Source organism: Gobio gobio (genome assembly GCF_949357685.1).
Source record: "Gobio gobio genome assembly, chromosome: 18".
Taxonomy (NCBI): Eukaryota; Metazoa; Chordata; class Actinopteri; order Cypriniformes; family Gobionidae; genus Gobio; species Gobio gobio.
The window spans coordinates 24,452,025-24,476,820 of NC_137111.1; the positions used below are offsets into that span (position 1 = coordinate 24,452,025).

Sequence of the window (24,796 nt, forward strand, 5' to 3'; positions counted from 1 at the left end):
GATCTTAAACTTCACTTTTACAAGTCTTGCTGTGTGAATTGATGCATTATCATACTGATACACGGCACCCCCTTCATGCTGCATTGTTTGAACCAGGGCCTAAAATTAACACTCGCCAAGTGCCAAATAAGAGTAAAAATTAGCTGTGTCAGTCGCCAGCTGGCCGGTAAAAAAATGTTTAATTCTAAAAATGCAATGTTGTGACAACATGAACGTGAACAAACCCGAACAACACTCTGTACAGTTGACGGCAGTGCCAATGTAAATATTTAAGCGCTGGAACCAGTGTTAATAAGACCTTTTTTCACTGACGAAAACGAGACAATAACTAAATAAAAAATAGTGTTGGATGACAAAAACTATGACGAAAATCAACTGTCATTTTCGTCAACAAATAAAAGCGAGATGAAAATGTTAGGGAGGGACGATTAGGGAAGAGATCCAGTCAGAACTGATGTCCTGTGTAACAGATGCACACATTTATAACCGCTGGAAAACACGGCGCTGTTTCTCTACAGGCTCAATCCAGCGCTCAGAGCGGCTCACAATCAATGAATAGCGCACATTTATGCCAGGCAATTGTTTATGAACTAATGCTGATGAATAATGACAATGTTTACTTTACCATGTTTATATAGTTATATGTTTTAGACGGTTGTAACAATGCATATTTTATCTCCTGAACTTGAATGAGCTCCTGCAACTGTAAGGTGCAGACATTTCAAAATAATTACCCTGGATACCACAGCTCTCCATACACCAAAAATATTTGCTGTACCACTGTTTGAAGAATTCATCTTCCAGAATCTGGCAGTACGTTTTGGGAGTTCATTTTAGTCCATCCTATGTCCGTTTTGCAGAGATGGACTAAAAATGAACTCCCAAAACGTACTGCCAGATTCTGGAAGATGAATTCTTCAAACAGTGGTACTAGAGGATGTGGTGCTGGTCCTTCAAGAGTCACTCTCAACCTATCTGTCCATAAAGCCTATAAAAAACCTTCTTCATGTATTTTACAACACTTCAGCTTGTGATTCTTATCTAGCGGGGGTCATTTTTTAGGATTCTTTACCTAACTGAAGTCTCTGAGATCCTGACACCTTGCACTTCTGGAGACTCCAGGTAGGTTGCAGCTTTGGAAAATGGTGGCGCTGGAGACTAAAGGGTTCCTGATGGTTTCACCCTTAATTCTTCACCTTAATTCTTAATTCTTTTGCAGTTAACAGGTGTCTTTTCTTCACCACCTGTTTTTGTCAGATCCTGCTGACCCAACGAGCATTTCACTGTCCAATGGTCATGCCTTAACTGCAATGTCTAGTATTGCATTAGTATTGCATCCTTCTCATGGGCATTTAATACTTTTTGACTTTTCAGTCTGAGTTAAATCTCTTTTTTGGCTCAATTTATCTGTAAAAGAAAACATGCCTAATAATTCTGCACACCTGAATATAAGGTGATTTTCATTTCCAGCCTTCATGAACAATTATATATCACTTATACATTATTAAATACTAAATCAATAGTAGTTATTAGGATTACTGTGGTTTGGAATTGGTCAAATGTGCCTGGAAAAAAAATATGATCAGAAAATCAACGTGCCTAATAATTCTGCACTCCCTGTATTCACGAAGCTAGAGTTCCTTTTCTGAAGACTATCTGAATGAACGTCTTTGAGAGGCTGCAGATCGCGCATCATGTTTGTTTTTTTTAATTTGCAAAAAGCAAAACATTTTGTTTTTATTGTGAGTGTACACAAAAAATTTAAACTTAACAGATTATAATGATGTATAACACTTGCCTGAATGATAAAAAAAAAAAAACAGTTATTTGCGTCTCTTTTGGCACTGATAAGAAAAAAAGCGAGCCGATCGAGGGAGTTAATATAGCCTGTCGGCAGGCCGGTGATACGTTTTGGCCCATAACGTTATTCACCATTCCTGTCGGATCCAATATAGAAGGCACAGTATTGTGTTTTAATCTCAATATGTCTGCAAATCCAGTCTAGACCTGTATCTTGTTTACAGTCGATTCCGCAGTGAAATAAAGCGAACAAATGTGCAATGTGTTACACACGTGAGCTGGAACTGGCATGTTTATTGCTCGGTAGCGCGACCCGTTTAGCTCCACGAGTCAGTGGGCAGGCTTGAGGCGGCGCTTCTGCATTCTATGACGTCAATGGTCCACATATTCTGAGATCTCTCGTTTTCTGGGCCTGGTGTCAATAAAAGCTTCTCTTTGACTAACAAGGAAGTTTTCAGCTCCGAAACTTACAGGATATTCTTATATCACGGTGAGATTTTATATATCAAAGACTCAAATGAAAGTTGATTTCTCAATTCATCACCCCTTTAAAAGGCACAGTATGTAGGTTTTCGCCACTAGAGGTCACTTATTCATAACAAAGGTGTAGCTTAATGATACTATGAATGAGCGTGGGATCATGGGAGTTGTTGTCTTCAGCTCCACAGCCAGGCAGAAATCATGTTCATGGATGAGCAAATGTATTAAAGGGCACCTATTATGCCCCTTTTTACAAGATGTCATATTGGTCTTGGGTGTCCCCAAAATGTGTCTGAAGTTTCAGCCCAAAATACCCCACATATCATTTATTATAACGTGTTGAAAATGTCATTTTGAGGCCTGTTTATAAAAAGCGCTGTTTTGGTGTGTACTGCTTTAAATGTAAATGAGCTGCATATCCCCACCCTGTCTTTAGAAGAGGGCGTAGCATATACATCTCTCCTGTGTTAAAATGGCAGTGTCAGTCAAACCTTGTGGGCAGGCCTTTGCAGTGTGATGTCACACTGCAGAGAATCTGAGAACAGCTTGTTCTGAAACACTGCTTATGAAGCCAAATATCGTCCGTGGCGATATATCGGTCAACCACTACACTACTATATATTTATATATACTCAGTACATATCCATGTCCTGCACTTATGCAAACGTTGTATATCCTGCACTTGCTGCTATTGCACTTCTGGTTAGACCTAAACTGCATTTCGTTGCCTTGTACTTGTACTTGTGTAATGACAATAAAGTTGAATCTAATCTAATCTAATCTAATCTAATCTAAAGAGTGTGGTGAAATGTATGTTTTAATATTACTTTGTGTGTTCGCTCTGTGGCTGTTGTGGCTAAGAACTGTACTCTCATTCCTGCGTAATAATCAAGGAACTTCGCTGCCGTACCATGGGTGCAGTGGCGCAATTATATTTCGCAGCACCTGAAAAAAGTCCCCAGCACGCTCTCTGTGCAAGCAGTTTGTCACGTTGGTTATATGTTTACGGAAGTTAGCCTATTTTCAGGCACTGCGTAATATCATTGTGCCGCTGCACCCATGGTACAGCAAAGTTTCTTCATTATTACACAGGAATGAGAGTATAGTTCCTAGCCATATCGGCCTAGAAAAATCACAACTTTTCATTTTTCGTTGGTCTTAGTACACGATGTAACTACAGAAGTGTCAAGTTTTAAATTGGAAAAATATTGAAACTCTTTGGTAATTTTTGAGCAAGATGCTAACGGTCTAATCAGATTCAATGATCTATGCTAAGCCATGCTAAAAGTTAAAAAAAAAAAAGTGGAGTGTTCTTTTAACTAATTTAAATGTATCCAAACAGTTGCTCACCTGTCTAATAAAACACATAATATATTAAAGTGTCTTTGGTGTTTCCATGATTTCTACGGAATTCAAGGGTAGTGCGGATATGACGTTATTGACAAGCGACGCACGGACACGGTCCGTGTCCTGCTTAAAAATGCTGATTTCTCTGGATTTCAGAAAAAAAAAAAATGATTTTCTCTGGACTCAATTTAAGGTTACAGTGACAGGTAGGTTTAGGAATCAGTGTTTTGTGTAGGCAAACAATACTGTGATTAACATAACCAATAAAATCTTAAGAATTAGCTGCAGAGCATAGTTTCCATTGAACTGGTTTGGGAGGGAAAAAAAACACGTTTTAGTTTCATTGTCCAACGCCTGTACATACACTATTTAATAAGCATACATCTCATGCACTTTCCAAGATAGTTTTGTTTAATGCTTTTTGACTCTATAATCTCCATTCTTCCTTTTGGCATCAAATGCCAAACCTGAAAGAACACTGCACATTTTAACACATTTGTAAATATATTTTGTTAGTATATAAATCTACAAATACATCCCCTTTTCAAGTAGCTTTGTACAAGCTCCCAGAACGGAGTAGAAAAAGCAATGAAATCAGATCTGGCTGGTTAAAGCACTGGCATGTAACACTATGCATATGGGTTAACAGAACAGATAGCAATCCAACAAAAAGAGCATCCAAACCATCAGGCCTCAAACTGCTGGCATTGGCCAGTCAGTCAGCTCTATTTAATGCCATAAAGGCTGAAGAAAAATTATATGCAACAAAAAAAATACATGAACATTTGCAAGCTAAAAGAAGCAGTGTTCATTACGCTTATTTGAATAATTGCATAAAGCGCATCCTACAGATGGCCCTCTTCGATTAGTATGTGAAAGGACCTGCTCCTGTCAGTTCATCTACAGGTCTGCTGGCATGGGGCATAGCCATTTGGTGGAGCACACACAGGATGTGCGATGAACAAACCTCATCCAAGGCAACGGAAGTGTTCCATTTAGCATTTCCGACATTCTCTCACTACAGAACTAAGATGAAAATGGCCTGAGGACTTTGACAGATTTTTTTAGTATTTCTTTAAAAAAAACATCCATTATTTAAAGGGGCACTTTTTAGGAAATAATAGGCTCAGGCAGAATCTGATGATTTTCACAGCTGATTTTAGACAAAAAGTGATAGAATTGTACAGAATGGATTTAAACTGCATAAATATGTTAAACAAAGCTCAGATTATTTGTAGGTTGATTCCCACCAAAAGAGTGTAGAACAATATACCATCAAACGGTCTCAACTTTTTGAGCATCCCATCCAGAAGAACACCGTAAAATGGCATGAGTTTGGAGGGGAAGTAGTGTAAACTGACCAATAGTAAAATATATATATATATATATATATATATATATATATATATATATATATATATATATATATATATATATATATATATATATATATATATATATATATATATATACACACATACATACATACATACATATATATATATGTGTGTATGTATGTATGTATGTTTTTATTTTATTTATATATACAGACCAGGGATCAACTACGCTTTGTTTAACCCCTAAAATGCAAACATAGCACTATAAAAGGCTACTGTACTAGGGCTGCAGCTAGCGATTATTTTAGTAATCGAGTATTCTACCGATTATTCCATCGATTAATCGGATAAGAATAACTTTTTATTTATTGAAGAGCAGTACTAAATATAAGAGTACTGAGAACATAAGACACGTATATTACAATTTGATTCGTTTTTAGAAAAATGTTAAGCTTTACTGCTGAAATTGCATACATTAATATCTGTAAAAAAAAAAATCCAATTGAGTGCATTCAATAGCCATATTATATTCAAAATGCAAATACAAATATATACAAAACAAATCATATATAAAAATATAAAAATGCATTTCAAATTACTTTAAAAAGGTAAGACATAGTACAACCTAAAAGTAAACCTACAACCTATAAAACAAAATAATAGTAATATAAATAATAATAATAACGCCTAAAAACATCCATTGTTGTGCAACTTACAGGCATGAAAACGGGTCAGGGGTGAAAAAGGTGAGAAGGATATTACTCCTCTAGGGGGGTCTGGGGGCATGCTCCCCCGTAAGAAAATTTTAAATATTCCATATTTTAAAGCATCAATCTGATGCATTTTGAGATGCTTTTTTTGCCAACCTGGGGAGAGGTTGCATATGTGTGCAGGTCAACTAGTCTAAAATTAAGAAACCCCTAGGATACAGTAAAAAACAAAAACAAAGGAACTGTTAATTGTAAATTAAACCTGTTAATTCAGATTAAGTACATCGCACATACAGATCTACATTTTGAGCGAATCATTCATCATAGTAACAAAGCTTGTTTTTTTACAAGTTAGGACCTATAAATATGATAATTGTGAGATTTAAATTACGCAAATCAATGAAAGCATGCAGCTCACTTAGGTGCGCTCACAACAGTTAGGTTCTGCTATTTGTTGTGATTAGCTTTGAGAACATTTTAATGGTGTATTACGGAGATATCTAGTCTATATGAAGGCCCATTAAACATTTCACATACACATCACAATGACGGTGATGCATGTGCAAACTCCATTCATGCTGGTTGCTTCATGTGTTGCTCGTATCTCTGTACGAGATGTATGAACTGCCGCAAATGTATATGTTCAGTTCAGTGTTCAGTGTCGCATCCGTATGGAATGCGAAGTCTGTCAAAATTAAAAATAAAGAAATAAAGAAATATACAAAGAAATGTTAAAAAAGCAAAAATAAATAAATAAATATACATAGAAAAGCAAAAAAACTAAAATAAATAATTATTTATACATTTCCTTAAGTATATATTTTTTTCCACACTTATTTATTCATTTCTATTTTTATTTATTTCCACATTTATTTATTTCTACATTTCTTTGTCCGTAGGGTAATGAGGAGGGCGTGGTTTACCTCAGACATAGCAATCGAGCTCAGAGTAGACGAGGGCGAAGCGTTGGGGCCACAGTGACACCTTGTGGTGTGGCCGAAATACAATAAGTATAGCCTACTGACGTTGATGCTGTCTGTGATGAATGACTTGGATAGGTATATGGCTAAAGTCTTATATCACGGGTTATAAGATTATGTGAAATAAATAAATGTATAAATAAATAAATGTGGAAATAAAAAAATAAATGTGGAAAAAATATATATATACATAAATAAGGAAATAAATGTATAAATAATTATTTATTTTAGTTTTTTTGCTTTTCTATGTATATTTATTTATTTATTTATTTATTTATTTATTTGTGCTTTTTTACATTTTTATTTGTATATTTATTTATGCATTTATTTATTTTTAATTTTGGCATTCCATACATCCTGAAGCTCAACACACAGTTGTCTTCATTTAAAAACAGCAAGACTAAATTATATTACCAGTGCTGATGCCGTTCTCTCTGTTGTTTCACAAAACTAGTTAGGTTTAGGCACGAGAGTAAGTAAATGTCAATTTACTTTTCTGGGTGAACATCCCCTGTAAAATAATACCTGATCTTCTGGGGCCAGTTGCATAAACACAGCCATTATGTTAAGGGTTAGTTTACCCATTAATGAAAATTATCCCATTATTTACTCTCTCAAGCCATCCTAGTTGTATATGATTTTCATCTTTCAGACGAATACAATCAGAGTTATATTACAAAATATCCTGGTCTAAAATGAGAATTTTTAAAGAGAAATGAGAAGATGAGCTTGAGTTTGTTGCCCAGTCCTATTTGTTTGAACTGAGAGGCGTCTACTCTCACCCAAGTCTACGCTACTCCTACATCCTGATCCTACATCATATGTCGGGTCAGAGGACATTTTTAAAAATTCTTCTTTTGTGGCCTTAAAGGGTGTTTTCATTTTTGAGTGAACTAACCCTTTAAAGCCACAAAAGGAGCATTGTATTTATTTATTTTTTTAATGTCCCAGTAGTGCTCATTCATATAATGGCAGTGAATAGTGACCAGCACTTTTTTTAAGTTGAAGAAGTTTCACAGAATGATCCCATGCCATATCTTCCAAGTGTTCTGGGTGTATACGACGGGGTTTGGTGAAAAATAAATCAAAATGTAATGTATTATTTAACAAAAAATGTTTGTTGTATGTTTTTTTAAAAGTTTGATTCTGATTGCTATTCACTGCCATTATATGGACAAGCGTGAGCGGGACATTTTTTTATTTTACAAATTCTCCTTTTGTGGTCCATAAAAGAAAGGACATATGGAATTAGAACATCACCGTGGTGAGTAAATGACTTAATTTTCTTTCTATGGTGAACATCCCTTTAAGAGTTAGTCTTTTGTAGACCAATCTATGTTATGCAACATACCTCTGGTCTCAAAACAGGAAACAATAGTTTCAGATGCTTGATATTCTAAGACTTCTCTATGTGGGTTTTAGTGACCAGATAATTGTGTGTGTGTGTGTGGGGGGGGGGGGGGGGGGGGTGCATAACAGCATTAAAGCTACATTGAAAAACTTTAACACCATCTATGTCTTTCTGTTCTATTTATCACATGTATTTGCTATATGTAAATCTATTAAAAAAATAAGCTTAGATTCAGAGTAGCTCAACTATCTTAGCATTAGCAATCCTGCACAACCAAATGCTATGAAAGGGATTGTGGCTGACACCTTTTCAAAATGTTGGAAGGTTTATCCATAAATAAGCAATGATATCTGAGCTGTCAGGGTCACACTGATCCATGTGTCCTTTTCGTTTAAAAGGGCAGCAAGTCACTTGCATGCAGAGTGACTATCATGTCTGCTGGCAGAGAAGGACATGAAACAACCAGTACCATCTTCCAGAATGACTTTGCAACTTCCATACAATAGAAAAAGCTATACAATAGAAAAGACACACTATAGTTGAAAAGATTTTTTGAAACAAGTCTCGTATGTTCACCAATAAAGCTGCACATTGTTGATCAAAACACAGTAAAAAAAAAAAACACATTAATATTGTGAAATAATATTAACATTTAAAATAAATTGAATAAAGTCATGTAATGGCCAGCTAAATTTTCAACATCATTACATACAGCATAGTGTCACATGACCCTACAGAAATCATTCTAAAAGGCTGATATGATGCTCAAGAAACATTTATTATCATTTATCAATAGTTAAAAAAACTGCTTTATAATTTTGTGTAAACTGTGATAAATTCTTTTCAGAATCCTTAGATTATAACAAACATCAAAAGAACAGCACTTATTTGAAATATAAATCTTTTGTAACAATATAACTGTCTTCACTGTTACTTTTGATCAGTTTAATGGATCCTTGCTGAATAAAAGCATTAAATGTCTTAAAAAGTTTGGGGTCAGTTGTTAATTTATTTATTTAAATGGTAGTGTATTCAATTAACTATTGTTGAAGCTTGTGGGCTACTTAATTGTAAAGTGTGTTCTGCACCACTAGCATCAAAACAAACCACAAATCATTTTCAAACAGCTTTCCCAAGCACCCCCACTCCATCTGCTAGTGGTCAAAAACAGATACGTCAGAAAGGCTTTGGAATTTACCTGTATTATTGTCATGATTTGCCCAGGTGGGTATCTTGTCCAATTCCACATAGTTTCCCCGGTAATCTTTGCGCCTATCCTCAAGACCAAGATTGAGTAAGCGCTCTGTGGAACAGAAGAAACATTACTGTCAAAGTATATAGACAAGATTATGTCTTGTGAAGCAAAGCTAATCAGTTTGAATCAGAGGGGTTCATAAAGGAACATCTGCGACTAGCTCTATGCATCGTGTCAGAGTGGTACTCTTTGGTGTGGTAATTGTGGCAGCCATGTAAGTATGTGTGAGAAGGCAGTGACAGGCTAATGAGGGTACACTGTTCAGCATACAGCTGCAGGCCTGACATGCAACCAAACTGAGTGTGATCAGTTCTATCTAGCATTCATGGACAAAATATTTTTAAAATTTCCATATATTTAAGTGACAAGAATTTGATTTCATTGCAGTAGACTTAAGTTTACACAGTTGGTTTCTGATTACAATCTATATCCTAGTTTCTCTTTTCATTCTCCATCCACAAGTTGACAACTTTGTTCCTACAATTTCAGTTTCACTTTTGTTTCTCCAGTACTGTACTAAATAACATGTAAAGGTGTTTTCATAGAATGGACAGTAATAAAAAAAAATGTGGCAGCAAATTTATTTACCATAATTCTGTATTTCAAAGTGAGAAAGAGTTAAATATTTGTATTTCAAAGAGTTAAAATTGAGAAAATGCTTCTTTTTTTTGTTTCTTGTTGTTATTATAAATAAATGTTTCCAAAAACTGTTTAATAATGCTTTTTTACTTGAAGCAATGCATTTCAATAAAGACATTTGGTGTTTCTAGACATCGGTTCAATAAAGTAAATTGTAATGGCTTTACTATTTATTATATGGCAAGATAAGAAGTTAACATGTACATAACCAACCATCTTTATTAATTTATTTTTTCTGTTTTTATCCTTCAGCACTCCCTATTGCTACACGTATGAAGATAACTTTCACAAGGGCTACTTTATGAGCACAATGTGTATTTTAAAATAGTACATGACAACAGCACTGATTAATTTCATCAAATCACCAAAAAAAGATATTATAAAGGAAACATTTTATGTTCGTTCACTACAATCCACTGTATTACACTAGGCCACAATTCAACAGCTCTCATCATATATAATATATCATATTATTATGCATCTGATTAACGATACCATTAATGTGTGTAAAGTAGCACCACTGTCAACCTAATGATTTACACTCTTACAACTTCATATGACACAATCGGAAAACACTGTTCCGTTCTGTGATGCTGTCGTGAACTTCAGGTCACACCGTGAGTGATTTTTGTCAAGATAGGAAAGGCAGTGCTTGTGCACTTAAAATTATTATAAATGAATCGAATGATGTCATTACCTAATGATAATTAAAGTTCCAATGATAAAGTGTCTGGTGTAACATAATCATTAAGGCACTGACATCAAATCAAGCTAAAATATTAATGTATCAAACCGGCATAGACAGTGCAGAACCTCCAAACATACTACCAGAGTTCAGTTTGGAAAGTAAAAATGTAGGCGATAGTTGTAGAACTAAACTACTTATGAAGGTGGATATCCTGGACTGAGCCACTGCAAAGTGCATGCCTGCATGATACTGTTTTATACCATAAACAGCCCTTCTAATTTGTAATTCAACTTGTGCATTTTATAAACTGACTTACAGTACACAGAGTCAGTCATACAGTCATTTGGCGTCTTGATCAAGGGCAGAAAAAGTGTCATAGGTACAATGGTTCATGGAATGCATCTTGTTGGATATTTTGTTATCATACGGTGTTTCACTGGCTGCAGCAAGCAAACGCACGTGCCAGTTCATTTAAACAAAGAATAAACACTAATTCGTGAATTTTATTTGCATTTAAACATAATTTAACGCTGGACATATGAGGGCCTTGATCACAGCATCATGTACTGATGCTCCACCTGCATCTGAAGGTGTGCATCTGTCCATGCTGTTGATTCAAGGGGCAGAGCGTGTATAAGAAGACATTTCTCCCGCCACGTACGTGACGTGACCGCATGTACAACCGGTTGGATGTCAAAACCTAGACTGACACTACAGTTATGAATACTGTCTTTAAACGGAAGAGACACGACCAGAGTCCAAAAGAGCCTTACCTTTCTCCGCTCTCCACTCCTTTTTCTTTTTGCTCATGGTGCCGTGGTGTGAGGGCTTTTGGTAAATGGTTTTTGAGTTAAACAACCCCAGGCTCACAGTGATATGCACGCTGAAACTCAAGAGAAAGTGAAAGAGCTCCGGTAGCGTGACGCCTCACCTGAGAAACTGTCAAATTGTAGTTGGTGGGGAGACTGTGCAGGGACGCAACCTATCTTAGCGCTACCCGTGGAGGCTGCGTGGAAAATGGCGCTCGGCGATTGGTCGATTCGTACGCGGAAGTGGGGTTGTGATTGGATTGTTTCATGCGGCAGTCAGATAAAATGCGCATACGCTTGACGTGCGCTAGGTTGAGCGTCAAAGCGTTGTAGGGCTGGTAGGGTAGCAACCGTGGGGAGCGAGTAAAAGAGCTTTAAAAGACTGGAGCGCCGTGCGTGGTAGTAATGCAGGGATGTAGAACATATTTGATACACAATTGTATAGTGATGTGCAACTTTATCAACTCACTTTCCCCCCAGATTTAACTTATAAAATATTATATCTATCTATCTATCTATCTATCTATCTATCTATCTATCTATCTATCTATCTATCTATCTATCTATCTATCTATCTATCTATCTGTCTGTCTGTCTGTCTGTCTGTCTGTCTGTCTGTCTGTCTGTCTGTCTGTCTGTCTGTCTGTCTGTCTGTCTGTCTGTCTGTCTGTCTGTCTGTCTGTCTGTCTGTCTGTCTGTCTGTCTGCCTGTCTGTCTGTCTGTCTAGTCTGATAAAGTGAAACAAATTCCAGTACTTGCCATCCTTTATCAGCGTACCGCCAGAAATCGATGGCAATGGAAAACGTGCGAGCGGGATACTGTTGCTATGGTTACCTCCCCTGGTGAACGCAACTTCTGTTTCGTTGGCGTTTTAGCGACTGGTGTAAGTTACATGCTTTAACAAACTTGTAATCTAACTTGTATAATTATTGGAACTTTTGAAATCCATACAAACATACTTTGTAACATTTGGGTCAATTATTGCTTCCACTGCACAAGATGAAACATTATTTTGGGTCTAATTTAGGTTCCCATAGCTCTATCTAGTAATAAATCGAATGATATTGGCGATTAACTGGTTGTAAATGTTGCGTTCTGTAGCTACATGTTTGTTGAATTTGAACAAATGCCTTTAACCCAAATGCATACAATGAGACACATTGATCTGTTCTCGTGAGGAGCGTGTTCAATGACTTTAGATATAATAAGGAAACATTCAGAATCCGTTTATTAAGGTAGTAACTGACTATAAAGAAGTGTAATTCTTTTATAACTATTGAGTGCTCAAAATGTGTGCTGCATGTCTTGTTGGAAGAAATTGTGTCAACAAGAAATCTTATTTTGCCATAGGGTGATAATGCCTTAGCATATTCCAAAAATACACAAAACATGTTCATATTCTCTGTAAATATTTGATTGATAAAAAGGTTTATTCGACAAGACATGATTTAGTCACATAAAAGTCTATAAAGTCCCACAATGTAACGTTAGTCTGTTCGGGACTCCTGGCTAGAATACATAATGTTGCTAGATGCAAAAAAAAATTTAAACTACAATAAAAAAAACTACATTACTGTCAAATAACCTAATGGTCCTGACAGGATTGTTTGAAAAAGTCAACCTGCAGAGGGCGTCAATGAACCGCTTATTTGAAACCCGTAGAGAAAACTAAACATTTACAGGGACATACAGAAAATAGATCAATATAATTTTTAGAATTTGGCTCTGCCAATAACATTTTAATAGAAACATTTTTAATATAAAAATGTGAAATAAAAAAAATATATAAAAAAGAACGAGACTCTTATTACATTTCCCGTGATTTCCGCTTCCTGTGTTTCCCATGATGCCGTGCCCAGTGGGTAAATTCAAACACAGTAGAAATGGAAGAGGGATCGAGGAGGAGAGCGTTTGAGTGTGCAAACATGACTGTCACCAAACACAGCAACACCAACGAAACTTCTAACAACAGCTACAATGAAAAACGTATTCACACAAATCAATGCACATCTCACGAAGAAGAAACAAAGGTTTCATCTGACGAAGAAACGGAAAGGAACATTTTGTGCCATGTCGATGATCCTGAATCCTCCCCTCGTTCTCAGGTGGAAAATATGTGCCTGCTGGACAACATTGGTGAGACTGACAGAGACAGGGTTTGTGTGGAGTCTTTTAACCCATCAGAGGACAAAGAAAATAGAAGTAGCCCCACACATGCAAGAACAGAACATAGAGATGACGATCATGATGTAACGTTAGGTAAGTAGCGGCAAACGGTTAATGCTTCACATGTTCCGGTGTATGCTTCACATAACTTAACTGATAGAAAATCAAACACCGTCAGTTAAATAAGAGGCATTTATAAATAATAAGATGATTACAAATGAGAAGGATTCAAAAAAGTATATAAATATATACCGACATCAGTTCATGTGTGTTTTTGCTTATTTATTATTACTTTGCAAATATCATGAATTAGTCTTGTCATATGACCTAAACAAAATGTATATAATTGTGATAGTTAAAATGTTTTTTAATAACAATTCCTATATTTGGACAAAAAATGTGTTGCGTCATTGATCCCTTATGTCTGTCTATTCTAGTATTCGCCTTAGACTAAACAGATCAAATCTCTGAAATTCTTCTAATTTTCTTTTAGTTAAGTTAATAATGTCATGTAAATGTCTTATTTCAAGGTTGCCAGCAGACCCATGCTTTGGCCAGTTCTTCTGGCAGTCGGAGGGAATCTAGTGAAATGTCTGCACACCATGTTGATGAAGATGAGGAAATATTCAGAAGAGCGAGAGAGGAAGGACAAGTGAATGTCGTCTTCCCTGGGCACATCACCCAGGACGCTTGCTGTAGATTAGTTTGCGAGCTTCTGAAGTGTGTCCTTTACCAGCGGCAACAGATTCCCATGACATATGACCAAATGGTGTTCCTCCAGAAACAGCAGCATAATACCACTCAGGTATTACAGAAGGCCTCATATGTGTTGTTAGTTGGTTTGTCCTTTCTTCTTACACCTTTAACCATATGATTATTCAGTTAGGGTAAGGTTAGTAAAATCTAGCCTAATCCATAAAGTACTCACCAGCCAGCAGGTTGGCGTCCTTCAGGAATGACATAGAAGACTCCCTTGTGGTGGTTCTTTTTTGAGGTTCAGTTTGTAGTTCTAAGTAAAGTCTCACAGACGGCAATAGTACCAATAAAAATACTTATTTTATTGGTTACAATACAAAGAAGTTAATGCAAAATAAAATAAAAAAAAACTTAAATCAGCTTAAAGGAGTAGTTCACTTTAAAATGAAAATTACTCCATGATTTATTCAACTTGCGCAGAAAGTGTAACGCCTCTTGCAGTTCAAAACGCTCCCGCTACGTTTTAGTGATGTGTCGCACCAGTTACGTTTTTTTTTTTTAAAGCTGAATATGGAAGGCGGTCTGCCGGAAGCTGCGATTAAAGTTTTAAATATGGATATTTTTCTTACAAAACACCATCGATTCGTTTCAGAAGGCCTTAACCCCCAGAGCCATGTGGAGTACTTTTATAATGGATGGGTGCACTTTTTTGAGCTTTAAACTCTATGAACCCCCGTCACTGCCATTATAAAGTTGGGAAGCGTCAGGATATTTATTAATATTACTCTAATTTGGGTTAATCAGAAAGAAGGAAGTCATATACACCTAGGATGGCTTGAGGGTGAGTAAATCATGGGGTAACTTTAATTTTAAAGTGAACTACTTTAAGCTAAAAACTCTAGTCAAACTCTAACCAACAATATTGGAGATGCTGTTAAGCGCCCCTTTATACTACTTTATGGGAAAGTCCACTTCCATATTAGTCATCAATTCATCAATGTCCTGTATGATCCAATATTCCTGCTGTAGGCGTATCAGTCTCTATCTCTTGCTTACTAAGTCGGATGTCCTTCCTCTGTCCATGACTAGTCTTCCTCTTCTTCAATGAAGTGTTTGTCTGGCTCACCTCCACTTGAGGTTGCAGCGTGTTCTCTTCACCTCTGTGTGTCTTCTCGTTAACCTTTTTTGATTGATTACAAAAGTATCTAACTCAATTTCATAACTATTGCTCAGTCATCTTATCTTTTCCATTTATACCCAAAATGCAACATCATTCCGAGTTGCTGTTTGCACAACATTGCATTCATGCTTTCATAAGTACCTTTTGAAAAGTGCTTGAATTATTGAAATACATTATATGTGAAATTTGATTGCTAAAACAATCTTTTCTTGCAAAGTTAATGCTGCAGCCCGTCTGATATAGATTAGATATAGAGCAATTTTGCATGGCTATGAGAGTGATATTGTTCATACGATACAACTTTCATTCTTCAGGTCAATCGTATATTCATGAGCGTAATATATTTGTCATAGTATCCTTTTAGTGGTTGCTGCACTTTATTTGTACTTTATTTTGTTTTTAATTTGAAAGATAATAAAGAAATTATTTGATAAGTAAGATCTGATTGTAGCCCTTGAAAACCAAAACATTTGAGCTTGAAAAGTCATTGAAAGATTTCATTTTACAGTATCTGTACGAACCCTGTATTAAACATAAAGGCAAGCAAAATAACTTTGTTGAATCAGTGTTTATCTTTTTCACAGACCGAGGACATGGTGAACCGAAGGTCTGCAAAGACATCAGGGGGCTTGGACTGGCGCCGATGCCAGCGGACGTTGCAGGAGCTGGATGAGGTGCTGGCTCACCTCGAGGCTTTATTCTCTCTTAGTCATGTTCCCCGCGTGCTTTTCCTGCTGGGTGGGTCTACCATTCTTCCCACCGAGCTGTATGAGGTCAACATGGAAGTGTTGGCTATTGGGGCTGGGGAAAACAGTTTAAGGACCTCAAGCTGTCTAAGACAGCTTTTCCGGACACTATTTGTGGCCGACCTGTTGTCGGATGCCAAGTCTGTGCGTCTTATGAGCACCACGGTCATGGCTCTGGGGCACCGGGATTGTGGTGTGACAGGGTTTAAACCCAAGGTGGATTTTAAATTTCCCACAAAAGTGAAAAGGCAAGTCATCTCTATAGCAAGTGATTTGTCACTTGCCGGGGAACTACAAAAAAGTAAGAGAGACCTGGAGGACTATATATGGTTTCAGGCCCCTGTCACTGTGAAAGGATTCTGTAAATGATGAGGGAATAAAGAGTAACAGATTTCAGGGAATGTTGGAATACAATTCACTCCATTCTCAGGGATCACTTTATGAATGGCCAGAAAGTATATGGGCTATTGTTTTGTTTTTTTAATGATTTTTATATGCTTTATTCAGGAATTCTGTCAACTTTAATGTTTTAAAACCTCAGATTATTTATGCCATGTTTACATTATCAGCTAATCCATCTATGTCTAACATTATTTTACAGTATATCGTGGTGGTTTTCTGTAGTTTAATAACCTGGGCTGCTACTCACTTTAAGACCATTTGTACCAATTTAAGTCACTTTGAATTAAAACCATCTGCTAAATAATAGCTTCTGTAAACTGATGAATGTACATGCTTTTAATTCACTTAAAATGAATTATGTGTTTTGGGGCTTTCAAGTCTGTCAGTATGTATGTTAATGAAAATAATGCAATTTAACACTTCACTTTCCATTTGGTGCTATATCTTTGTACTGTCTGCTTTTATTTGCATTTCCATTAACTTACAACAGAACATTCCATCTTAAGGTCAGGGTTCATCAAACTGATTAGTGATTGTAGTGTAGTGATGATTGTAATGCGATCAGGTTTCTCTTTAGCAAGCAGATTTCAGCTTTTGAAACTTCAGAAATGTTTACTGACTTTAATAGCAAAAAGAATGTCTATAGAGTTATGCACAAAATATGCCAAAATTTTTTTTACAAAATTATATTTTACAGAACATCTTTACATACCTTAATTTGGTTCACTGATAAACCTTGCATTTCTAACATTAAACAAGTGATCAGAACTCTTCATTATTTTTTCTTAAGATACTGGAATACAGCTGTTATTTGTGGACTTTGCTCTCCACTTTCTCCACAAACTGAATGATGTCATTAGCCAAAAGCTGGGGTTCTTCAAGAGCAGCGAAGTGTCCGCCTCGGCTCATGTAGGTGAAAGAACGCACATCTGTAAACCGTGAGCTGGCCCAGGCTCTAGGACAGTGGAGTAACTCATCAGGAAAGGCAGCCAAGCCAGTGGGCACAAACACACTTGTCCTTTAAGGGAAAGGGGAATTTTTTTATTTTTTTTTTAATAGGCTGCAATATTTTTTATGTTGAAAAATCAAATCAACATTATAGCAAACATTTTGACCATCCTTTAATGATAAGTATTCACTTCGGGTTTCTATAAAGATTTCTGAACTTACACTCGGTCCACCCTCGTCTTGAAGTCTTTCTTCAGGTTCTCTTTGTAGAAACGCATTGAGGGAATGATGGAACATGTGGTCCAGTAGATCATGACATTTGTAAGGAGATCGTCTAGACTGAACTTTCTACAATGGAACAAAAATAACTGAAATAAAATTTAATGAAACCCTTTTATTTTTAGATTTTGCTAGTTATTCATCCAAGTTCAATATTGAATGGATGGATTAAATTGGATCAAAAATTACAGTAAGGGCATGTTACAAATCTATTGTATTTTCAAGTGCTTTCTTTTGAACTCTCTTAATCAAAGAATCTTAAAAAATGTCAGCTTTTCACAAAAATATTCCACAGTACAACCGTTAATGTTGATAATAAAAAAATAAATTTTGAGCAGCAAATCAGCATAATTGAATGATTTCTGAAGGATCATGTGACACTCTTTAAAAAAAATAAAAGGACCTCTAAATAGAAAAGAGTTATTTTAAATTGTAATATTGTGTTTTTTTACTGTGCTTTTGATCAAATAAATGCACTTGGTAAGCATAAAGTATTTATTTCAAAAACATCTTACCGACCCCAAACTTTTGAACGGTAGTGTATATTTATATCTGTGTGAAAATAACTGCACCTGTATGTAATTAATATCTCTTTACCTCTCCAAACCTCCATCTTCCAAGTCTCTGTTGTCCAAGTCTGTCCAGGAGGAGAATTTCTCCAAGATATAGGCAGCCAATCCGACTGGAGAGTCATTCAGTCCACATCCTGCAGGAACGACAAAATGCACAAAAAAATATTTTTAGATAAATTAAGTGCTTAATTAAGTGTTAATTTGACAACACCAAAGCATAGTATAATATGTGCCACGCATTACCTGCTGTGTCCGGTTTAGTGGCTTGAATGTGTAAATAGCCAGTTTCTCTCATTATGTCAAATATATTCTTCTCCATGTAAGGATAGAGTCGTCTGACATCTTCCTTTGTGAAGCCCACCAGGAATGGCAGGTAGCGACCAATGACTAAGGAGAGGAGCTGTCCAAGGCTGTCTGTCCTGGCAAGGACCATGTTCAAGTGCAGACCACGAACACACCTTATTTTAAAGAGAGCAATAGGCAACTTTTTAATTTGCAATAAACACTATTATAAAATGTTTTGCTCTGTATTAATTAAACATTGAAAAAGTGACAAATAATATAGTGACAGAATTCATGACATGTTGTAAAAAGGACAGCGATTAGGATAGTAAAGGGTGTGAAACTCCTACTCTGGCTTCATCTGGGCCATGTTGTTGGTAATGAAGGCTCCCCAGTCTCCTCCCTGCACATAAAACTCTGTGAACCCCAGTCTTTCCATCAGCTTATGGAAGATGCGGGCAGCCTCCATAGTGTTAAAACCTTCATGTGAAATAATAGAAAGAATAGCAGGTCTGCTCTACATTTTCCATCTAGTTAAAGATGTATATTATCTGTATGCCATTTGTTTGTCTGTAACATGTTATCCAGGTCAGAGTGTAACAGTCGGGTCCTGGAAGTAAAAACTCCATTCATTTTCTCCATAGGGAAACAGATTTTGAATAATAATTTATAAATCTCAAGGGTGCGGATTCTGAAAATTAATATTATATATATACACCATATACACCAATTCAATTTATAATCAAAGCATTAATGAATATTTATCATGATTTTTAATTATTCTTTCCAGTTATGATATTACTTAATTGATAGAACCGCTGTTTCTCCATACATGTTTTCTAAAGTTTGTGTTTGGTCTCTGAGGAGTGACTGAGGGTCTGGCCATGCCAGGAGTGCAGTAAGAGTGCTTACTCACTTAGCCCGGCTTCCAGAGATGAAATATGGATTGGATTTGTCTTTCATTTAATATTATATTTTATTAATTTTATATTATTTCCTGTTACTGAAACACTAAAGAATTATGGTAAATACTGACAGTACCTCTTACTGAGAGAAAGCACATGTTATCAGTATGTTTTGGGAAACTGTCAGGTCAGAACTGGAGCTCAACCAACTCCAACCTTGAAGAAACTGTATCTGTGTATCTGTGTATGTGTGCAGTCTTCTGTGTTACAGATCAGTATTGAAGGTGAACAACAGGAATCTTAGGGAGAGTGATAGCATGTTGTTCTGGACAAGCTGGCGCCTACTCCAGATCTTGAAGGTCACTACTACCCCTTTTCCACCAAGGCAGAGCTAGAGCTAGATCGGAGCCAGAGCCTAGTTTCAAATCGGTTCTTTGTGTTTCCACACCCAAAGCCCCAGCTCCGAGCCAGGAAAAGTGGTTCTTAAGTAGCACCAAAACATTGCTGGGCTAGAACAGGGCTAGAAGTAAGAACCGATTATGTCAGGCGCTGGGGGCGGGGTCAACAAGGCCAACACAAACTTGAGATCCGCCATGTTTGAAATAGCAGCTAATGGAGCTAACAGCTGCTGCTCGTTTGTGATCTCCGTCTATACAAATTAAGGCGAACTGCATGAATGCGTTGGATTCGCTGTGTTTTTGTTGTGTTTTGATGCCGATGTAGGATCGTAAAGCCATGTGAATCAATAGTAACGCAACGTTTGCATTGTTGATGGAAGGCTTGTTCGCAGCGGCGCTGTGCAGACCGATCGCCGTATGATAACGAGTCCAGCGAGAGCATATGACTCCTTATGCTTTTGATTCACTCATGCGTTTTATATATATATATATATATATATATATATATATATATATATATATATATATATATATATATATATCATACGTGGATTGGTCTGCGCAGTGCCGATGCATCTCAAACAAGCCTGGTGTGTTTGTGTTTCCCCGCTGCCCAGGGTTGCCAGGTTTTCACAACAAAACCCACCCAATTGCTACTCAAAACAAGCCCAATCGCGTTTCAGGGGGCTTCCCCGGTAAAAATCACATTTGGGGGTAAAATATGTGTTTTTTGGCATGGTTGCCTACTAAAATTCGCATTCCCGGGGCTAAATATCACATAATTGGGGTCGCTTTATCCCGCGGACATGAAAAAACAGCCCGCGGCAAAACCACGGACTTGGCAACACTGCCGCTGCCTCGCTAGCGTTGCTGAGAAAAGATGAGACGTATACAGTGACGTAAGACCTGGCTCTGTTGTGGCTCTCAGCATGTGGAAAAGCAAACGGTTCTTAGAAGGCTCCTCAGTCGAACCAACTATGAACTGGGACTAGCTCTGGCTCTGAATTAGCTCTAGCACTGCCTTGGTGGAAAAGGGGTATACGTGCCTAATCCCAGGGTGAAAGTACGAGGTAGTACGAGGTTGTTCATTCATGGTATTTGCTTCTGCTGAAACTGTAAGCCCGCATTATTTCAGCTCATTTTTTAAATAATTGTGTTTAACAGCATAATTCCTGGTGAAAACCTACATTACCCATGATGCTATGAAAATTACACCAATCAGTCGGAAAAAGCAAAATATGTGGAAATAGTTTTTTAGCTCCACCCACAGCAAATTACATAATCTGAGTCGATCTCACTAAGCTCTCAAAATACTTACATGCTTGTAGTGATGTCACAAGTACCGGTACTTCGGTACCAAGTCGACGACTCCAGAGTATATTCGGTACCCGCAGCTGCATTCAGTCGCTTCCGTGTTATCTAAGCGCAGGGCTCCAGACTGTAGCCGAATATATACTAGTGTCTGTGAATATTAAACTGCAAAATACTATTTAAATATTACTCCTGCATGTTCTGCGTCTCTGTGTAACCACAGATGCGCGGGTGCGCGCACACACGCGCAATCGAGCGACACTTGCTCGCTGTCTTGAGGACACGAACGCGTATAAACCATCACTTCATGAGAATTTACCGTTCCATTTGAGAAAACTGTCATATCATGAACACAGACACTCAAGGTCTTCACGGCAACCCGTCAAAATAAAAGTTTGGTTTAAAAAAAAATTGTATTGACAAAATATTAGGCTACTGTTGCAGCCTACAGTAGATTTAGCTATGTCTCTATGTAATAATAATTTGTCTCTACTAATAATAATTAATAATAATGCCTAGATGGTTGATTATTTTTCACTTTATCTTTTTTTATAAACAATGTTTACTTTTAAACAGCAGCATACAGCCTTTAAATGTTTATGTATTATTTACTTATAATGATTATCATCATAAATAATAAACTTAATACATTTAATTAATTATTTTTTAAATAGTTAAATAAAAATAAATAAAACATTTAGCTGTGGTACCGAAATTGGTACCGAGTACCGTAAAAATTGTTATGGTATTGGTACCGACTACTGGAATTTTGGTACAGTGACATCCCTACATGCTTGTATATATGCATAATTTTCAATACACTTCAAATATTATATATATACACACACATACATGTTCGCAATGCTTCATGGGATTGTAGTTCTTTCCTACTAAAGCCGTCAAGTACACAGTCTAGTACCTTTGTCTTTTTGTTTGTATTTCAAAAACTTTTGCATCAGATCAAAGTTTATAGTGTTGCATTTCATCTCGTATCTGAATGGCTTGGTTTTTAAACATCCCTATGGGAAAACTGAATGGTAAAAATACTTCCGCAACCAGCTCTGCTGAAAAAGGGGACAGGCACTGTTCCACTCTAATGTCTAGTAGAATTAGTTCTTGATACCCGTTGCATGTTTTTAGACTTACCTTTTTTATGTGGCGCTTCAGAGTAGCCGTAGCCTGGAATGGAGGGACAGATGACCTCAAAGACCACATCTGAATCGGTCTTAGTGAGCAGGGGCAGAATCCCGTAAAACTCATAAAAGGAACCAGGCCAGCCGTGAACCATCATGAGAGGGAGAACTGTCTGTCCAGACTTCGGAACAGGCCTCACATGAACGAAATGCACATCTATACCTGAGAAGCAGTACAGAATTTCACGAAAATGTTCTAAGAAACAAACAATTCTATCTAGAATCTAGAACAGCTTGGAAAACACCTAAACACATTTTGTGAATGCATGATGTGAGACTTGAAAGATATAGTGAAAATTGCATACTTTGTTACAACAGGTTATTATCTAGTCAGGTAAATTATATCCTTTAAAAGTGTTATGTGCTTACCCTCAATTTTGGTTTTGAAATGAGGATGCTGGTTAATCACCTTCACCTGCTTCTCCCAGTCAAACTCCTGTCTCCAATAAGAGACCACCCGTTTCAGGTAAGACGAGTTAAATCCATAATGAAACCGGGAATCCTCCAGTGGATCCGTGAAGCGCGTTTGATCAATGCGCCTGTGCAGATCCTGAGGAAAACAGTGTGAAAAACCTATTATTTGATTCTGAAACTGTTGATCCACGTGCCATTCTTCACCCAAAAGATGCTGCTTTGCACTACGCACTTGAATAAAACATTATTTATGTTTAGGTGGTTGTGTGTGCACCCACCTCTATCTCTTCCACCGAGGTCTTCACTTCAAATCTGTGAATGATTTTGTCCTCAGTTAAAGGCTTCTCCCCAGCTCCCCACCAGCCGTCTCCCATTGGTATCGTTTTGGGGCTTTGCTTCCATGCCAAGTAGCACAAAAGAGTTCCAACTCCAGCAGAAGAGAGTGCTAGGAGCTGTAGTTTAGACCGATCAAGGTTGCCAAGGGTCTCTCTAAACGTGAAGAAAGTTAGTTGACAAATAATGTTGAAAAAATAACCAAAGATTTAAGGCTGGAATACACTCCTGATTTACCAATCTGAAGAGATTTTAAAACACTTGGGCCGGTTTTCACAAACAGGGTTTAGATTAAGCCAGGATTATACCTTTGTTTAATTTGGACATTTAAGTAGCTTTTATAAGCATGCCTTCAGACAAAACAATAGAAGATGATGTCAGTGCAAGTTGCTTTCAGTTACAACTGGGGACTATCTTAAGCCTTGTCTGTGAAACAAGAGGTAGGTATCATACACTTGTCGACTTTGTACATGGTTACAGAGAAAAACTGTGCGTCATACAACAGACTTTAGTCATTTCAAAGTTACACAAAAACATCCGCCTCATTGCTGGGAGACACATGTCAAACCAAAACAACATGTGTTCTAAAATCGGCTCAAAATATCAAACATGTTTGATCTGAATGGATGGAATGGAAATAATTTGGAATCTGTGTCCATCATACACTTTCGGTGAAATCTGTCAACTCTGACTGCCCAAAATCTGACCCCATTGGTGTGATTTGGCCCTATCCTCTTCCCACCATGCACTGGGGCAGTAATACTTAATATGGGTGCATTGTTTGACCATTTGTCAGTTTTCATTACATTGCTGTTGATTTTGTCCCCACATTTAGTAAGGTGTTGTCAGGATGAGTTTGTTACTCTATTAAAATTGTATTTTAAGGTCTACAATGAGGAGTACTCTGCTCTTCATGAGGCAACGCACATTATATTGAATGATATGAAAATAAAGAAATTAATTTGCTTGAGTTACAATTACGTTAAGTCATGGAAATATCATGAATATTATTTAAAACAATTAAGTGAATGAACGAAACTCAAACTAGCTATGCAAATACATGTTTTACATGCAATGAAAACTCAGCTACATGATTATACAGACGATCTGTGGTGGAGTTGCAGTAATCGGGTAAAGTGCATGAAATGACCTCGAAATGACTAGGAAAGTTTGCACACCGACGGAAATGGTTTAACCGCATGAGACTGCGCTAGCATTTCTAAACTAAGTAAAACATTCCATGTTTTACTCACTTGATGCATTCAACTGTCTGCATAATGGAGTCCTCAAAACCCATCGTATGTTTTGTAGCCGTGCCTTTTCCAGACAAAGCTGTGTTGCGAACTTGACAAATAATAGTAACGTCCAAAGTGCAAAGACACGAAAGAAGGGGGGCGGTTTGTTTTTTACCCCAAACGAGAGAAAGGTCTGTCTGCGTCCGGCAAGACTACAAGCCACGCCTATTTCAAGAAACGCCATAGCAACTACATTTAAATCTGCATATTTTTGATATTTTTACCTTGGAAATTTTTCCATAATCTTATTAAATAAAGGCTATATGCTTCTATCATTTTA

The 24,796-nt window shown here is 37.0% G+C and overlaps 3 protein-coding genes across 6 annotated transcripts in view; 1 reads left to right on the plus strand and 2 right to left on the minus strand.

The window, feature by feature from the left end:
• macrod2 (mono-ADP ribosylhydrolase 2) overlaps positions 1-11,602 on the minus strand; it is a 661,627-nt gene extending 650,025 nt beyond the window's left edge. For all 4 annotated transcript variants that reach the window (XM_079842113.1, XM_079842112.1, XM_079842111.1 and 1 more), the window contains exons 1-2: positions 11,361-11,602; positions 9,204-9,308 (exon numbers count right to left, since the gene is read on the minus strand). In XM_079842113.1, the coding sequence (XP_079698239.1) occupies positions 9,204-9,308; positions 11,361-11,397 (142 nt within the window). In that variant the 5' untranslated portion in view covers positions 11,398-11,602. The remainder of the gene's footprint in view (positions 1-9,203; positions 9,309-11,360) is intronic.
• Positions 11,603-13,247: 1,645 nt separating this feature from the next.
• Positions 13,248-17,350, plus strand: mad2l1bp (MAD2L1 binding protein). Its single transcript, XM_079842195.1, has 3 exons — positions 13,248-13,655; positions 14,093-14,367; positions 16,023-17,350. Exons 1-3 carry the CDS (start codon positions 13,280-13,282, stop codon positions 16,551-16,553), a joined length of 1,182 nt encoding a protein of 393 aa, XP_079698321.1. The 5' UTR covers positions 13,248-13,279; the 3' UTR covers positions 16,554-17,350.
• On the minus strand, positions 16,667-24,688 carry ephx5 (epoxide hydrolase 5). Its single transcript, XM_079842194.1, has 9 exons — positions 24,475-24,688; positions 23,167-23,377; positions 22,844-23,024; positions 22,428-22,637; positions 19,018-19,147; positions 18,629-18,843; positions 18,411-18,519; positions 17,757-17,882; positions 16,667-17,604 (listed from the first exon to the last, which is right to left on the minus strand). Exons 1-9 carry the CDS (start codon positions 24,516-24,518, stop codon positions 17,394-17,396), a joined length of 1,437 nt encoding a protein of 478 aa, XP_079698320.1. The 5' UTR covers positions 24,519-24,688; the 3' UTR covers positions 16,667-17,393.
• Positions 24,689-24,796: the final 108 nt, after the last annotated feature.

What these genes read in the sequence shown, in the direction of transcription:
- mad2l1bp (XM_079842195.1), top strand. Translation starts at nt 13,280, where the DNA reads ATGGAAGAGGGATCGAGGAGGAGAGCGTTTGAGTGTGCAAACATGACT. An exon ending in CGATCATGATGTAACGTTAG is followed by an intron (nt 13,656 to 14,092) that starts GTAAGTAGCGGC and finishes TCTTATTTCAAG; the next exon opens with GTTGCCAGCAGACCCATGCT. An exon ending in AGCAGCATAATACCACTCAG is followed by an intron (nt 14,368 to 16,022) that starts GTATTACAGAAG and finishes TCTTTTTCACAG; the next exon opens with ACCGAGGACATGGTGAACCG.
- ephx5 (XM_079842194.1), bottom strand. Translation starts at nt 24,518, where the DNA reads ATGGGTTTTGAGGACTCCATTATGCAGACAGTTGAATGCATCAA. An exon ending in TTTCAAAACCAAAATTGAGG is followed by an intron (nt 22,638 to 22,843) that starts GTAAGCACATAA and finishes ACTGCTTCTCAG; the next exon opens with GTATAGATGTGCATTTCGTT. An exon ending in GAAGATGGAGGTTTGGAGAG is followed by an intron (nt 17,883 to 18,410) that starts GTAAAGAGATAT and finishes GTTCCATTGTAG; the next exon opens with AAAGTTCAGTCTAGACGATC.